The sequence below is a fragment of the Strigops habroptila genome, chromosome 4 (genome assembly GCF_004027225.2).
Source record: "Strigops habroptila isolate Jane chromosome 4, bStrHab1.2.pri, whole genome shotgun sequence".
Lineage (NCBI taxonomy): Eukaryota > Metazoa > Chordata > Aves > Psittaciformes > Psittacidae > Strigops > Strigops habroptila.
Genome location: NC_046358.1, coordinates 18495594 through 18511929, shown reverse-complemented (window position 1 = coordinate 18511929; position 16336 = coordinate 18495594). Strand labels below are relative to the sequence as shown.

Sequence of the window (16336 nt, the reverse complement as noted above, 5' to 3'; positions counted from 1 at the left end):
AAGTATAACCATAGTAGAGCTGGAGAGTTTAAGAGTCTAATCTCTATATCACAGGGCATTACATTTCACTAAATTGCTCCTCTCCTGAACCCGTGAACTTGTAACTAAATCATCCCCTCCAGACAAACATCCAGTATTGACTTAAAAGTCTGGAGAGACTGAGGACTCACCACATTTCTTAATATTCTTCTTGCTTTTTCATTATACTTTCAGCTTTAAAAAAGTGTCATACTTAAATTAACCTTGCTTCAGCTTCTTGCAGTAGCATCTTAATGCATTTTTTTTTTTCCCACTGTACTAAAAAAGCCCCATTAAGGCACTTACACATCTAATCAAGTCATTGCTCCACCTTCTTCTGATAAAGTAAATTAATTGAGCTCTTTAAGCTTCTGCCTAGCCTGAATTTGGAGGTCTGGTGGTGTCAGATCCACAGACATTTTAGCTGCACTTTAATCTAGCTCATTGGCAGCAGCAGGGATGAAGCTGTGGTGCCATGGATTTCAGTCTCCCAGGTCTCCAGTCAGTTTCTGTGGTCAGTGTTGTAGCTAGGTGGGTTCACAGCTAACTCTTCAGTATTGCCAATTGCTCAGCCGCTCCAAGCCTAGCTCTTACTGTTGTATATCCAAGGAGTAGGCGGCTTTTTGCCAAAGCAAACCACATACTGAATTGCTCATCTGCCAAGACCTCTGGATTCTTTTCAGAACTATTATTTGCATTTTTCCCTTCCATGCTGGAGATACAATTTGCATTGCTTTTGCCTAGATATCCGATTTCCATTTAAAGCTCATTTTAATGGCACATGCCCAGATATCAAGCACATCATCCTGCATGACTGCCCTCACTACTGTTTAACATTCCTCTATTCTTCCTGTCATCTTGGCATTTCATCAGGTATTTTATAATGACTTTCAAACCATAGAGAAAAGCACTGAATAGGAGAGGACTTGTCCACTGAAGGTCCAGAAGGCTCTCAGTAATAATTTTTTACTATTTTCCACTTCTCCTTGTTAGGTATCTTCAGGTAGCAGGTTCTTCATACATTTAACCTGTAATTTACTGAACTGCGTAGTCTCAATATTTTGTTGTGAGTGTCAATTCAGTGAAGATTACCGTACAAGAGGATTTGGCCAACCTGTGGCTCTCAGGTGGTTCAAATACAGCACCAGGATGAGGTGATGTTACATGGTAAGCATTGTGGCTGTTCTGATTTGGGAGCTGTTGGGTCCTTGGCTGCAAGTGGGAGCTGTCCTGGTTTCAGCCACAACAGGAGCAAACCCAGGGCAGCCACTGAGGTTTTCAGTGGTCCACGCTGCTGCCCAGCCCAGCCCCGCCCCAGCAAGGTAGTGCTAGTACAGGGCGCCCTGGTTTGTGCCTCTCTGGCGTGCATCATACATACACTGCAGCTCCGGCTGGCTGTTGCATTTAGCCTTCAGCTTTTTCTGTCAAGATGTTTGGCTGTCTTCCTGAACCAAATTTATATTCTTATAAAATAATGAAATTAACATTGTGGGGCATTTTACATTGTTCTCTACTGACAGCCATTCATTATGTTCCTTTCCTTTTCTTTTTTATTAAACATATTGAAACTCAGATCGGCTTTTCTCTCATTTTGCCTGGCACTGAGATCAGGCTGAGCAACCTGTAATTATTTGGGTCAGCCTGTTTGCCCTTTCTGCATGTGAGTGCAGAAAGCCTTTTGGTTGTATTCTGGGAGACTTTTAAAAACTTCATTGTTACAGTAATAAATCTAGCCAGAGAAGGACCTTTTCCATATGTCTTTAGCTTTCCATGTCCATTCTCGTAAGCTGTAATTTCTTATGCACGTTTACTTGTTCCCTTTTTCTTTCCATCCCTGAGTGCTTTGTTGCATGCTGCTTTTTCATTTCTAGCAGCTGCCTTCCTTTTGACCCTGAGCCTTTGGCTGGTGTAGTCCTTTTTCCTTAACCACTGAATGGTATCATTTTGCTGACAAACTCCTAAAAGCCAGTTGACTGACATTTACAGTACTTAGTCTTTTTTGTTTGGTTGTGGTGGCAAATTTGCACTTTTTTTTAATATGGGAAATAAGTCCTTGGTGGCCGTATGTGTGTGTGTGAAGTTTAGCTGTAGTTGCAGAAATGGGAAATTTAAAAGTTGTGCACTGTAAATCTAAGGCTATGTCAGAATTGAATATAAGAATACATCATATACCTAATGTAGTCTAGTGGTGTATAAATCTTAGCACTTTACGTCGGTAGATCTCAAAATGGCTTGCAAAGTAGGTCATTAGCATTAGCTTCATATAAGGAGAAGAAACTGAAGCTCAGAGAGGTAAAGTATGCCCAAGATTATCTGTTAATTCTTCATCCGTTTTGAGCTCCCCAGTAGTTGCCGTGGGTGGATGGTAACTGGGAATACAACATGGAGCTAGAATGGAGGTCAGATGTAAAAACTATCCCAAGAGTGCAGTGCATTATCAGACAGTGCAGTACAGAATTTCAAATCAGGAAATTTATCCTAATATTTTGAATTACATTTGAATAGACTCTGTGGTTCTTCAGTTCATAAATAGTTTTACTGCATCGTGGGAGTGATTGAGATTTGTTTGACTATTATTCTATTTATTCAGGAATCCCATTTATCCCTCTCTCTCTAGCAAAGCAAAACCAGGATGATTAAGTTTTTTGAAGAGATAATGAGCTCTTTCAACCATACTTTACCTGCAATAAAGAGCAAGCAGCCAGCCAATGTAATGATTTTACTGTCTGAACATCTAGAAATAGTTGAGATTTGTAGATGCTAACTATTTATGCAAAAGGATGATCCATGTTATCAGTTGAATTCCATACTGCCTGAGTGATGCTAGTTCTTTGCTTTTGTGGCTTAGTCATAGAGTATGTATTATTTAAACATTCTTTATGTTAACTGTTTTGTTCTTCCTCTCTGTGAGAGGAGAACAACCACCTTTCCATGGTCTGGAGGTGTTCGTTATACTCCTGCAGGCAGGAATCCACATGAGCATTGCTGTAATTGCCCTCTGTAGTTGTTTTTCATACAGAATATCATTCTTAACCCAAGTGTTTTCACTGCAGTTTAAGACATTGGATAGTTCCCTGTTAAACTGATTTAAAAGACATCATTATTTCTGAACCTTTTAAGACCAGACAAACCTTGACAAAAAGGTTAATTGCAACCCAGTAGAGCTACACTAATGTTTTATTAGGGGGATCTAGCCATGTCTAGATATTTCAGAGCAAGTGCACTATAAAGAACATTAACATCTCGCCTTGAGATTTTAAACTCTTCATAATCTCTGATGTATGAATTTAGCTTTAAAATAACATAATATAGTTTATGTACTAGAGATTTTTATTTTTTTTTTTTTCTGCATGACTGTTAGCTAGGTGGCTAAGTCTATATTTGGACCTGTAAACAACTCCGGTCAGAGAGATTGCAACTTTTCAATGCCTAATTGAATTTGAAGGGTTTTGTAACTTGAAGATACTTATATTTGAAACTATTTGCTGTTATTTTTGAAGGTATTGGGTATGCCTGTTGACTGCTGATGTTTGTACAGGGAAGGTGGCTTAAGCACTAGTGGAGCAAAATTAATTTAGTACTCCCTTTTTTTTATCTTCAGAGATCTGGCTCAGCTGTTGTGTGAAGTATGCCACCAAGTCACCCCCAGCTCAGTTAGCCCCACAGAGGGTTGTCAAATTGGCAGTCCCAATTAGAGCATCAGAATATTTTGTGGATGTAAATATTTAACTGTGACTAGAATGTATGGAGGAAGAAAACACGTGCATGCTCGCAAGGACAATGTTACAGCTGGGCCAAGGCAGAGACTAGTTTAGATCACATCTATTAGAATGCTTGCCTTCTTCAAGTCCTATTTTCGTAACTGTATGGAGCTGTTAAACCCACATCTTCAATTTACTGAGAATGTGGGAATTTTAATTTGAGTAAGGGCTCAGACTGGGGGAATATTTTGCTAGGCTCCTGTTTAAGAACAGATCTTTGTTTTGAATCATGAAAATGAATGCAGGTGTTGGTTTTTGTTTGTTTTTTTTAGAGCAGAGGTACAAATTCTTCTGGTTTTGTCCATGAATCAGAAAGCAATTAAAGAGGACCAGGGGCAACAATCATTGTATGTGTATGTTATTCCAGAATTTTCATTTGAGGTAGTTGACATGTTCCTCTGAAATACCCAGTTTAACTTCTTGTAAGGAGAAGCAGCTGCTGGCCTGATCTGGTGTGTGATCTGACGATGTTGCCCTTGTCCTAAGAATTTGAGTGCAGTCGTGCAAGTTCAGGGTATTATTTTTCAAGTGGTGCCGTGGAAGAAAAACACAGTCCAGCTAAGCTGAAGAGAGCATCAGAAGTGTTGCTTTTCCTCATGAGTAGTTTTTTACCTCCCTTCTTACACCTGCTGTTTGTGCCGCTCCTTTACTCCTTCCAGACAGAAAGTATCTATCTGTGAAGAGAGGCAGTCACTAATACATGGGATAAAATTGTCATTCTTTTCAATTGTCTCTATAGACAGGACGAAGGGAGAGAACTGATTGAAGAAACATTGACAGCAGTGTGCAGCTATGCAGATTTTGCCTGGTCTATTTAAACATACACATTGGTTTTAAATATAATTCTGAACTTATCTAGTCTACAACAAGGTCAAGAAACAGAGAAATGTACCCTATACAGATTATTTCAGACATGAGGCAGCCTGTATACATTTTCGCCTTCCCACTCATATCCCAGCATCTTGCTGTTGCTATGTTTTTAATTCTCTTGGGTTGTAAATAGGAAACAAAAGAACTTCGTACTTTTTCACACTATTGCAGATGGATAGATTGGAGCAGGTAGAATAATGCTGAACTTTGTGCTGAATTAGAAAAAAGTCATGTTAGTGTATTCTGTACTTCCAATGTCCAGAATCATGGAATTCACAGGGCTTAAAGAAATGTGAAAATGTGAAGTCTCTAAATGAGGTTGGAAGGATTTTTGCAAAAGGTCTGCTCTAGCACAAAGTAAAGCTTTGGTCTTGGTGGAGAAGGGACATAATGAAATTATTTGCCCTGTGAAAAGAAGAGGTCAGACCAGATGATCAGAGTGGTAACCCCGAATGCTTCTTTCTTTCACATGACCCCGATGATCTCATCAAGGTAGAAAGGGAGTATTTGAAAAAGTTGTAGTTCGTCCTTTCTTTTTATTCTTACAGCAAAAGAATTGCCGTCTTACTCCTCCAGTTCCTTGTGGTACATCTTCCCCAGCTTCCCCAGGCTTTCTGTATTTGTGGTTAATGTGTTTCTTACCGAAGACAATGACAAGGGGTTTCTCACCAGTTTTGCTTTTACAAGAGGAGAGGTATTTTTAAAACCTATATTTTTGTGAGTTGTATCTCTACGTCTGTGAAGCGCCGTGGGAAAGGATTTCAAGAGACTACATGAAGCCATCTCCTATTATTGCCAGCCCCTGACTCTTCTCCAAATCCTCATCTAATCACTGTACAAATCCATGCCCTAAATCTCAGAAAATAAAGTAAACCTTGAATCATTAACTATCAGCCATCAAAAAGGTCACAAAATCGTAGAATGGTTGAGGTTGGAAGGTCCCTCTGTGGTCATCTTGTCCAATCCCCTCGCTCAAGCAGGGCCCCCTATGACCGGTTGCCCAGGACCATGTCCATACAGCTTTAGAGTATCTCGGGGATGGAGACTTCACATCATCTCTGGGCAACCTCTGCTACTGCTCAGTCACCTTCACAGTAAAACAGTGTTTCCTGGTGCTCAGACAGAACCTCTTCTGATTTGTTTTGTGCCCATTGCCTCTGGCCCTGTCACTGGGCTCCAGAGAGCCTGACTCTGTCATCTTTGCACCCTTCCTTTAGGTATTTATATACATTATGATCTGTCCCCCACCCCTGAGCCTTTTCTTCTCCAGGCTGAACAGTCCCAACTCTCTCAGCCTTTCCTCACAGGAGAGATGCTGCAGTCCCTTAGTTATCTTTGTGGCCCTTTGTGACTCCCTTTAGTATGTCCATGTCTCTCTTGTGCTGGGGACCCCAGAACTGAACACAGCACCACTCCAGATACTGGTGTCACCAGTGCTGAGTAGATGGGAGGGATCAGCGCACTTGACCTGCTGGCAATACTTTGTCTAATGCAGCCAAGGATACCATTTGCCTTCTTTCTAGCATGGACACGTTACTGGTTTGTGTTCAACCTGGTCCACCAGGACCCTCAGGTACTTTTCTGCCAAGCTGCTTTCCAGCTGGGTGGCCCTCAGCACGTCCTGGTGCATGGGGTTGTACCTCCTTAGGTACAGGACTTTATACTTCTCCCTGTTGAACTTTATGAGGTTCCTGATGGAGTAGCTGACAAAGCTGGGATGTGACAAACGGGAGCATTCGGGGCTGAATCCAACAGCTTGGCTGTGGTGGCTTTAGCTTTGCTGGGTGCTTTTCAGTCAGTCTTGTATCAGCTCTGTGGGGCAGGGTGACAAAGGAAACCTTGGGTAATGGCCTGAATTCATCCCCATGGGCCACAGGGAAGTGTCTTTCCAGGGGAAGAGGACACTGAGTGTGTGCACATGTGTGTAAGTGCCTGCCCAGGGCCTGGAGGTGGGTGACCACCTTCCAGAGGAGAACTGCTCTTTTTCTCTCATTCTTGCAGCGTGGTTGCAGCATGCCAAAAGCAATCAGCTGGATGCACGGTGGCCTCCAGCAATTACGAGAGATGTTGAGGCAGAGCTGTCATGGTGCTGTTACCATGCTCAGTTGACTCTTTGAAATCACTGGCTAAGAAAGAACAGTTCTGACTTTTGTCTTAAAGCTGTTTGCTTGCCACAGTTTTATAGACAATTAGGAAAAAGAAAGCCACATTTTTTTTCCTACGAATTAATAGTTTATACTCAGATCACTATAGTCTCTCATGACCTTGTTTAAATACAGAAAGTGCATGTCCCTAATTGGATACCCCTGTTAGCTCAAGAAGCATGAGGCATATCCGAAGTTCACATTTAAGGTTTAGATATGAAAAGTTAATAAAATACTTCATTTTTTTTTTACCTTTTTCTGGTGCATTTTTAATGTGTATTTTTGAGGTCATATATAAATAGCCTGACACAAATGGTTATGCTGAGCTGATGGTGGGTCATGATATTTAGATCTGTTTTGATTATTAAATGATGAACAATGGATTTACATTTGTGTGACTATGATATATATGTGGTAAATTGTAAAGCGAAATCATAAATTATTTTATTCTTGAAGTTTTATTGTCTTGCCTGTTCTCTGCTCTTCATTTTATCTACCCCAGGGCTTCCTTTAACTTCCCAAGTCCGTGACTCTTACGAGACAACAGGCATTTAAAAATAAACCTAGCTAACAGGAAACGCAACATTTCTGTTTCTCAGATGTGACATTTCGCCCAGTTTTCACATACTCAGCATTCAACTTAAAAGTAAAGTCTTCTCCTGAACCCATTTCCTGTCCATAAGTTGTTTGATATTTTATACACACCTGTGTAGTAAAATACCAGGTTATACCTGGCTAAACTGGGTGTTGAGCATTTCCTTCAGTGCTCCTGGGGAGCCATTTTCTTCCTGTGGATACTTGGATTTTCAGTTCTCCTGCTTAACACCAAGGTGCTACACTGTTTAAACCCCTCGTGTTTTCTTTGCTACTGCTGGTCTACCTCATCCATTGCCGCATCATGCCAGCTGTCATCTTTGAGTGTTTTTCCAGGAGGAATGATGTGATGTCACGTTCCCAGGTCGGTGCTGCCATTGGTAACAAACTCTTTTTGAATGTTGCACAAAAAATTCCCTAGGGCCTGCCCAGTGTCTGCGTCTCAAGCTACCATGAAGGCAGCTGTTTATCATGAGTTTAACAGCTAAATGCGTTTCTTGATGCCACTTAAAATCTAGAACTTAATCTATCTTTAAAGTCTTAATGATTTTTTAATTTTTTTTTAATTCTGAAGCATTGCTGTTGATGCAGCCCTGAATTTTGCTGGTTTTTTTGTTTTTTTGTTTTTTTTTTTAGTTTTTTAGTTTTAGTTTTGTCCCTAAAATCCAGTTGGGGCAAGAAACAGTAAAGACTTTAGGATCAGACTTTTGGGACTGCTCCAGTGGCTCTGAATCAGCAGGAGCCTTTGTGTAGCTGGGGAGGATTTTACTTCAGCGGGATTTACAGACTTGGGAAGACTTTGCATTAACTTCAGTGGCTTAGAATTAGATTTCAGTAGCATAGTAAGTCCCCAGAAGACTGAAAGCACAACCTTTAACACAATGTCTCCAAAAGGCAGAAGAAAGAACGAGCCAGAGCATTTTGATTTTACTCAGATTTACTTGTACTTGCCTTGAAGCACTGGTATTTTCTTTTGCAAGTCTTGAAGCCTGGAGCCTGAAGCTGTTCTGTGCAGCAATTTAGAGCAACTATTCAAGTCTGAGACTTAATATCGGTGAACATGAAGGACATTTGCTAGCAATGAATGAAGTCTGAGTACTTCTGACAGGATTTCTCTCTTTCCCGCAGGTTGGACGAAGTTTGCTCGGTTGACACGGGCCCTGACGAACAGCCGGAGCGTACTGCAGCAGCTAACGCCGATGAACAAAGCTGAGGTGGTGCACAAACACTCCCGGTTAGCAGAAGTAAGTGGGACAGATACCAGCTTGCTACCTTCGTAAGGCAGGAAGAGATGGGGAAAAAACCCCTAATACCCATTAAGAAGTAATATTTTTAAAGGAAAATATTTCCCAACCCTGATTTTTTTCAGCATCTCTCCTGCTCATCCTAAAGCAGCACTATGTGCCAAGCCCACATTTCTGGGACAGGTTATGCTCTTTCAGTCATGAAAACAGCCTCCATAGGTCACTTTTACCTACATGGCCCTATTTCTGTGCATGCAGTTCTCAGTTTGCTGGTTGTTGCTTAACTTGGGGTGCACAGTGTGCTCCTCTACATGCTGTTTCACAGCGACATGGAACCAAACTTGATGTCCTTGAGCCCTGTGGATGGTCGCTTACTCACTCGCCTAGGGAAATGTTTGAGAAACCTCTTTGGAAGTATCCCTGTCTAGGTCCTTGGGCTTGTGCAAGGCACACTGACTACATGTGTACCTTAATCTCAACTTTCTTGCAAAGTCATTCCTGCAATATTTTGCTCATCATTTTTTTCTTCAGAACTGATGAAATGAACTCTTTGGCAGGTTGCAAACATCTCCTTAATAATGCAGATGGTGCAACAAGTGAATGCCTTCAGGTTAACTGATGAAACAGAGGTACTGCGTTCATCTTCATGTCCATTGGTAATGAAAAATATATGGATCAAAATATATGATCAGAATATATGGTTTGTTGAAAATGACAGCCCTAGACACATCGTGCCAGAGAGTTTGTTTTGGGTTCGATATCAAGAGCTGATAGCAACTTTAAATGTTTGGGTTTTTCTTTTTTTTTCATTCGCTTTCTGGCTTTAGTGGACTTCAATAATAAAAACACTAATTAAAATCAGAATGGAAACCCATAGTTTTCAGGTGTTTGGCAGTGTGATATTTTCCCTTGAATTACCCTGTACCAATAGCTTGGATGACTGCTGAAGTCACTCTCACATCTTGCTTTTCTAATTTACGACATTTCAGTGTTCTGTAAATCCAGTTACATCCATTATTGGTTTAACGTAGAGAAGGGAAGACTGTAAAAGATAGGGTAACATTATTCAAATGTCTAAAGCAGTTACATAGAATGAGAGAGGAAATTGTTCACCAAGACCACTGTAGCTAGAGAAAAAGTAATGGCATTAAGTCACAGCAAGGAGGATTTAGATTGGGCAATAGGAAAAGCTCAGGTAAGGGAGAAGGTTCTACTCAGGAACAGGTGGAAGAAAGTTGCTTGAAGAGTGTGCAGTCTTCTTTTACAAGTTGTTTAGAGCTGCAAACTGCTTTCTAAGCAAAGTGCTGTGAGGAATGCAGACTGAGTGGTGGTACACCATCACGGTACAGGCCTCACCTTCTGTACTCCTGTGTCTGAGGAGGAGCATTGTCACAGTACATCCCTTGCGGTACTGCCCACTTTTATCAGGCGTAACTGTTATCAGCCATTTTCATTAGTTGTATACAAGAATAATTCAGAGAGTCTGATGAATGCAGCTGACTAACAAGATATTGTGTATTCTTTAGTGGTTTAAAATTAAAAATTCATGCAGCATGAAAGAAATAATCATTATAGTTCAGTGGTCTCCACAGCCACTTGCTGCCCACTCACCATGTCAAACTCAGCATGAAATTATGTTAAGAATAATAATTATGCTTTTACAGTATCATGGGAACTCCTAAGCACTCCACCACCAGAGGCATAGGGAACTATCAAGCATATGTTCATTGCATTTGGCTTGAGCCCTAAGTAGCTTATTATTCCAGCTATAGTGAGGCTGTTTCCAGCTCCTGCCCCGGTGAACAAGGCAGGGAACAAATAGGTCTGGAGAAACTGAGGAAATAAGTCCCAGTCCTGATTTATCATGCCAGTAAAGTGTTGATCACAGAGGAGTCCAAAGAGATAACTGGAGATAATGACCAGATTATGAGTCAAAGCCAAAACAGTGTATTAAATGCAGGGTACAGTTTTGGCACAAAGGCTGCTGTGAAAAATTGACTGTATTGATCATTGCTTTTATTCCAGGGAAGGACCCATCGATCTACCAGCAAGTTCAGTGTGCTTCAGTGGCCAGCTCAACCTTGCCTATTGGTGATTATAGGAACACTGTTAGTGAGCCTTGTACTGGTCCCTAGGGAAGGAACACCTGAAGGTTGATTATTTTTATGTTACCAGATGTTTGGCATCTGTGAGGGTCTCTGGCAAGTGCCATTGGGACCACACCGCTCAGTGTGCGTTGCTGTTCTTGTAGAGCTCAACACATGGCTTAGGCAAAGGGAGCAGCCAACGGTCTCCTGGAGGTCTCTGCCACACTCTCACTGCTGCCTGTGTGGTGGGTCTAGTGTTTTTCTGGCCGCAGGATAATTTTTGCAATTCAGCTGACTCTGTAGAAAACAAATCTCTAACTAATGTAACAGTAAGTTAGTTTTTCATGATGTCACTTTAACCGACTTGCCTTACAGGTCGTGATCGCTAAAACGGACCTTAGGGAGGGTGGGATCAGGTAGACAGAAGAAGGTTTGCATCACATGAGGTTACAGTCTGACACTGGGCCAGATTAGACATGGTGGGAAGCCACATCGTCCAACACAGAATGAGAGAGGTTGCTGTTGTTGTCCCCTGGTGATTTCTGAAGGACACATTTTCAATAGAGTGAGACTTTTACTGTCTGATCTCAGTAACAGCTTTCTCATCTTAAAAATAAGACTGCAAAGAATTAAGGGAGAATCCGTATCTGTGGTACTTTCGTTCATATTCTTAGTTGTTGTGCTGTTTATTTACTGTTCTTCATAGAGGAAGAATCCTGCATTTGATCATTTTTACACATATGTGACTGCGTTTTGCAATCCAACTCTGCAAATACGATGCATCAGCTCCAGTATGGGAGAGGTAGAGGGCTGAAATGAGTTTTAAAGTTGCTGGAATTACTTGTTTTATCCCATACAGTCTTGAGATCCCCAAAAGTAATAGGTGTTATTAGTTCCACAATACACATGAATCTTTCAATTGTCAGTGCAATATATCTCCATGTTGTGCATTCCTTTGTGCTTTTGTTTCTTGTATTGGACTGAGATAAGAGGTAATTAGATTAGCTGGGAGGAATGTCTTAAGTGAATTTGGCTTGGTTTCTTTGCAATGTTTCCAGTTCCACATTTTACAAAAGCATGCATGTGGGAGATTATAGACATGCAAAAAAGAAAAGTAATTACAAGAAATAAAAGAGAAGCCAGTAGTGATATTGAGCTTGTAAGAGCAACAATGTTTTGAACAAAATGAGAAGGAAGCATGATATTGCCAGGGTGTTCAGGCAGAAATTGTGCACGCAGTGCTTCATTTTAGAAGGACTTTGATATGGTATTGTTCTGGCTCAACAGTGGTTTAAAAAAGAGGTCAATCATGAAGGATTAGTCTTTTAACGCTTCCAAATATGAATGAATACTCATATTCATAAATGCAGAGTATAAGCTGGGATGTCAGTACCCATAACCTGTTTATGGAGCCTCTCTGCCCCTGCTGTTGGCATGGTTTTCTTTCAGTCAGTCCGTCTGCAAAGGCCTCCTTTTTTGCAAGATTTCCTTAAATGCTGTGCTGTTCCCATTCACTGAGTGATAGCTGCCTCCACACACTCTTAATAAATCAGATCATTTAGAACCAGCGTGTTGACTTGCAATGTCCAATGAACACAGTCCCGTCTTTGTGCTGCTCCTTAGAGAAATTCATAAGACCCCTTATTGGATCATATTAATTGAAATCAGTAACGTTTGCTTTTCTGTCTTTTACAGGTTCTCCAGCTGGGATCTGATATTCTTCCTCAGTACAAGCAAGAAGCTCCAAAGACTCCACCACACATTATACTACACTATTGTGCTTTTAAGACCACTTGGGACTGGGTCATCTTAATTCTAACATTCTACACAGCAATTATGGTTCCATATAATGTCTCCTTCAAAACAAAACAGAACAACATTGCCTGGCTTGTGCTGGACAGTGTCGTGGATGTTATTTTTCTGGTTGACATTGTTTTGAACTTTCATACAACCTTTGTTGGCCCTGGTGGAGAGGTTATATCTGATCCCAAACTCATAAGGATGAACTACCTGAAAACATGGTTTGTGATTGATCTTCTGTCCTGTTTACCATATGACATCATCAATGCCTTTGAGAATGTGGATGAGGTAAGTGATTGTAGTTTTAATTAGGAATTAATTGAAGGGCGTGGTCCCTGGCATCTGGCAGCAATAAGAGGCAACTGAAGGTCTGTGCAAATGTGCAGGGATGGACTTAAGCTTCTGGTCTTTAGCTATGTGGCATTCCTATGTTGGAGAAGAGGTGTCTTATCACTTCAGTACCATGTGTGGATGTGTACATTAATGCATATGGGTTTTAGAATGACTTGCTTGCCTTCCAAAAGCATTGTTGGATGTCCATATCAAAATGGGCTGGACCAGTTGGTATGTCCTCCTGCCACAGCCTCCCTTTTTGTACCCAGTGATTGCCTTTATGCAATTCTAATCCATTGCAAGGCAGACTAATATGACTTGACATAAACAATCAAAACTCTGTATCTGCTCTGGCTGAAGCTGGTGGCAAATTTGCCACTGACTTACACAAAAGTAGAGAATGCCTCTGAATGAGCATTTTTAAAATCCTGCCCTAGGATACTTTTTGAACCATGCTGTAACTTTTTTATTTTTTGTGATATCTTTTAAAATGTGTAATTGAGAGGGAGATTTATCTCTATTTTTTAAAAATAGATCTTGAGTTATAGCTGAAATTTTAGAAACTGAGGAGAGGAAACATAAATATCTTAACCAGACACTGAATTAAAGCTTTACTGCTAAACATATTAACATTTATGGAATCAGGCTTGCAGCCTAATATAATAGAGAAAACAAGCAATAACTATGACAAATAATGCACACACAAGTCATTGTAGAGAAAATTAATTACTGAAAGGCAACTATAACGGCATTAGGACTTGTTTTAATTTTTCTCTAGAGCCTTTTATGTTTAGGGCCATAAACGGATGAAAAAACCTTTGCTGATTTTTTAACATTTTTACATTTTTTTTCTAAGAAAGAACACTGTTGAGTGGTTGTTTGTTTTTTGCTTTGTTGGTTTATTTTTTGTTCTTAATTCTCAAATTCTGCAGTTATATATCTTCACTATATAAAATCTACATTCTTATTTCTTTTAATGCAGACTTTGGTGCAGATTTTGTAGAGCTCCTTTAAAATTCCATCCCTGTCTCTGTGCTGAGTACCATCTTTTGACATTGTTCCATTTTATTTATAGCAAATATGACAGAAGTGATAATACTTGCAGCTTAAATTCAAGATCATACGAGGGCTGCCCGTCTGGAAGCAGGTTGTACAGTCAGGCTGTGTAAGGAGGTGGTATTATCAGGGTTGTAAATATAATACAGCTTTTTAAAATAACCAATTTCAGACTAAGAGGAACCTGATTTTTACAAAAATGCAGTGTTATCTCTAGATTTTCATGCTTTAGTATGTAAAACAAACAAAAAATTGCTGTGCCCAAGCAGTACAGATTTGAACGATGAGTTAACTTCTTTCTCTAACATATAGAGGGAAAATAAACCATCTGCAATATTTGTGACAGTGAAGAGAATCACAGGCATGATGCATTATAATTGAGATATGCTTAAAGTGGCAAACTTTAACCAAAATGTAATAACAAGATAGCAGTGATCCTAAAGCTGCGATCAGTTGCTTTCAGACAAATGAAATATGAAGTCCTTTTTAATAAGAGAATCCATAGTACCATTTCTTTCTCATGAAACTATGTGTTGTGGCCCTTGAGCCTGCAGCAAACATTGGAGTATAACTGCTTATGTACTTGATTTCAAACCCCTCCAACTCCAGTTTTCCCTAGTGCCTGAAAAGAATTGAAAACAGGTATGTAAACAGTCAGTCTTTCCTCATTGGGTCTACATTTTCCCTTTTTTCTGTCTTCCAGGGGAGATATGTATTTTTTTTTTTCATATGTATGTCCTCATTTGTGACGTTTTAGTCTTTTGAGCTGATGGGTGTGTTCTGAGTGGTTATAGTTATTAATGCTCTTTCTTCATATGGCTTTTAGCATTTATTTTAACTGGTACTTCTTTTCTGGGATTTAATCTTTTGCCCCCCTACCAGCTCAAACACTGTTCATAGGTAAAGAATATATCAATAATGTTAATTTGAAGAAATACTTTGACTTAAAGGAGAGTATTCCTCATTAGAAGGCTTTTCCTCCTTAATGCAAGTAGAAGTGAGAAGAGCTCTTTTAGCTCTTGATTCTGGTAGGTTTTAGCTCTTTATCTTGGTCCTGGGTGTTGGAAAAGAGTATTCATCTTTAGCATTAAAATTGGTGATTGTGGCATTTCAGAAGAAGTTAACAGAAAATCAGAGCTTAGTGGTAAAGACCTCAGGGTCAGGTCCTGGTGCTCTTTGAGTTCTTGGTATGGTGGAGAAGGATGGACCCAAATCAGAGTGAATAGCCCTAAAAGCCAGCTGAGTGAAAGATGACTTTCCAAATTTTCCTTGTGTGTCCCATCTTCATCCCTCCTTTTTCCACATAAAGCATCAAATGCACTTTCGTTTGTTGTTAAGGAACTGGATGAGTAGGGGTGCACACCACTACAGGCCATTTCTTTTCTTCTGTATAGGCAGGTCTCTCATAAAGAAAGATATGGCTAAGGAAGTTTAGGTTTGTGTCTCTCCATTATAGATGAAGACTACCATATGTGATATAGGTGCTTGAAGGTTCTCAATCAGAGGCTGCTGAATCATTGTATAAGATGCCTTATGCATTTGAGTACTGTTTTATGAAGTCAGAATAAAGGAGATGATTAATCAAAAGATTAAAAAAAAAGGAGTTTGAAAAGAAGAAATTTGAGTTTTCTTACTGAGGGTTGGAGTTCTTCAAATGCAGTTAGTCTTGGCTGGAACAGGAACAGTGTCATTTCCATCACAGAAAACATTAGGCTGAGGCTGCAGTCTTGTGAAATTGCCACCTGAGGCAAACACAACTGCAAATCAAAGTTATTTTGTTGGTGACTGCATGCAGAGCCTCAGTAGAAGGCTACGATGAAAAGGATTATGACATACAAACTGAGAATTGGTGGGATTAAAATGATTTGTGGCAGAATTAGAGGTGTAGGCTTCCATACGTGGAGTTACAGAGCCAGGCTGCTACAGTCAGCTCAGGGGGATTTGGATGTATGACAAGGAGGGGGAAAGGTAAGATAATGAGAGAGAGATACCTTGCACAGCATAGAGTGATCTAAATGGATGTGATGGATGAGGATTTAAATGCTATTGAAAGGGTACCACTTAGTTGCTCATAAGTGGTAAGTGGTATTGAAAGGGTAGACAAACAAGGTAAAACAGGCTGGAGAAAATGAGTTAAGAGGGGGGAAGTGGAATCCGTAGTGGGATATGTACTTTATTTAAGAAAATCGGTAGGATGATAGTCCTAGAAATCAGAAAAATACAGGGTATCTTTTCAAATTGGAAATCATGCACTGAAATACATTTTGGCTAAACCAAAGCCATACAGAAAACCATTTCTATATTGAAGTGTGAGGAGGGGTACTATAAAACATCCTGAGGAATCCAGCAAATTTTCAAGGTACAAACCAAAATGGAGGGTGTGTGCTCAGAGTCTGGAACTAGGCTGGTTTTGGTATTCCTTTTGTAAA

The 16336-nt window shown here is 40.2% G+C and overlaps 1 protein-coding gene across 2 annotated transcripts in view; it reads left to right on the top strand.

The window, feature by feature from the left end:
• Positions 1-16336, top strand: part of KCNH5 (potassium voltage-gated channel subfamily H member 5) — a 165033-nt gene that overhangs the window by 31055 nt on the left and 117642 nt on the right. For both annotated transcript variants that reach the window (XM_030484218.1, XM_030484219.1), the window contains exons 5-6: positions 8516-8631; positions 12414-12806. In XM_030484218.1, the coding sequence (XP_030340078.1) occupies positions 8516-8631; positions 12414-12806 (509 nt within the window). The remainder of the gene's footprint in view (positions 1-8515; positions 8632-12413; positions 12807-16336) is intronic.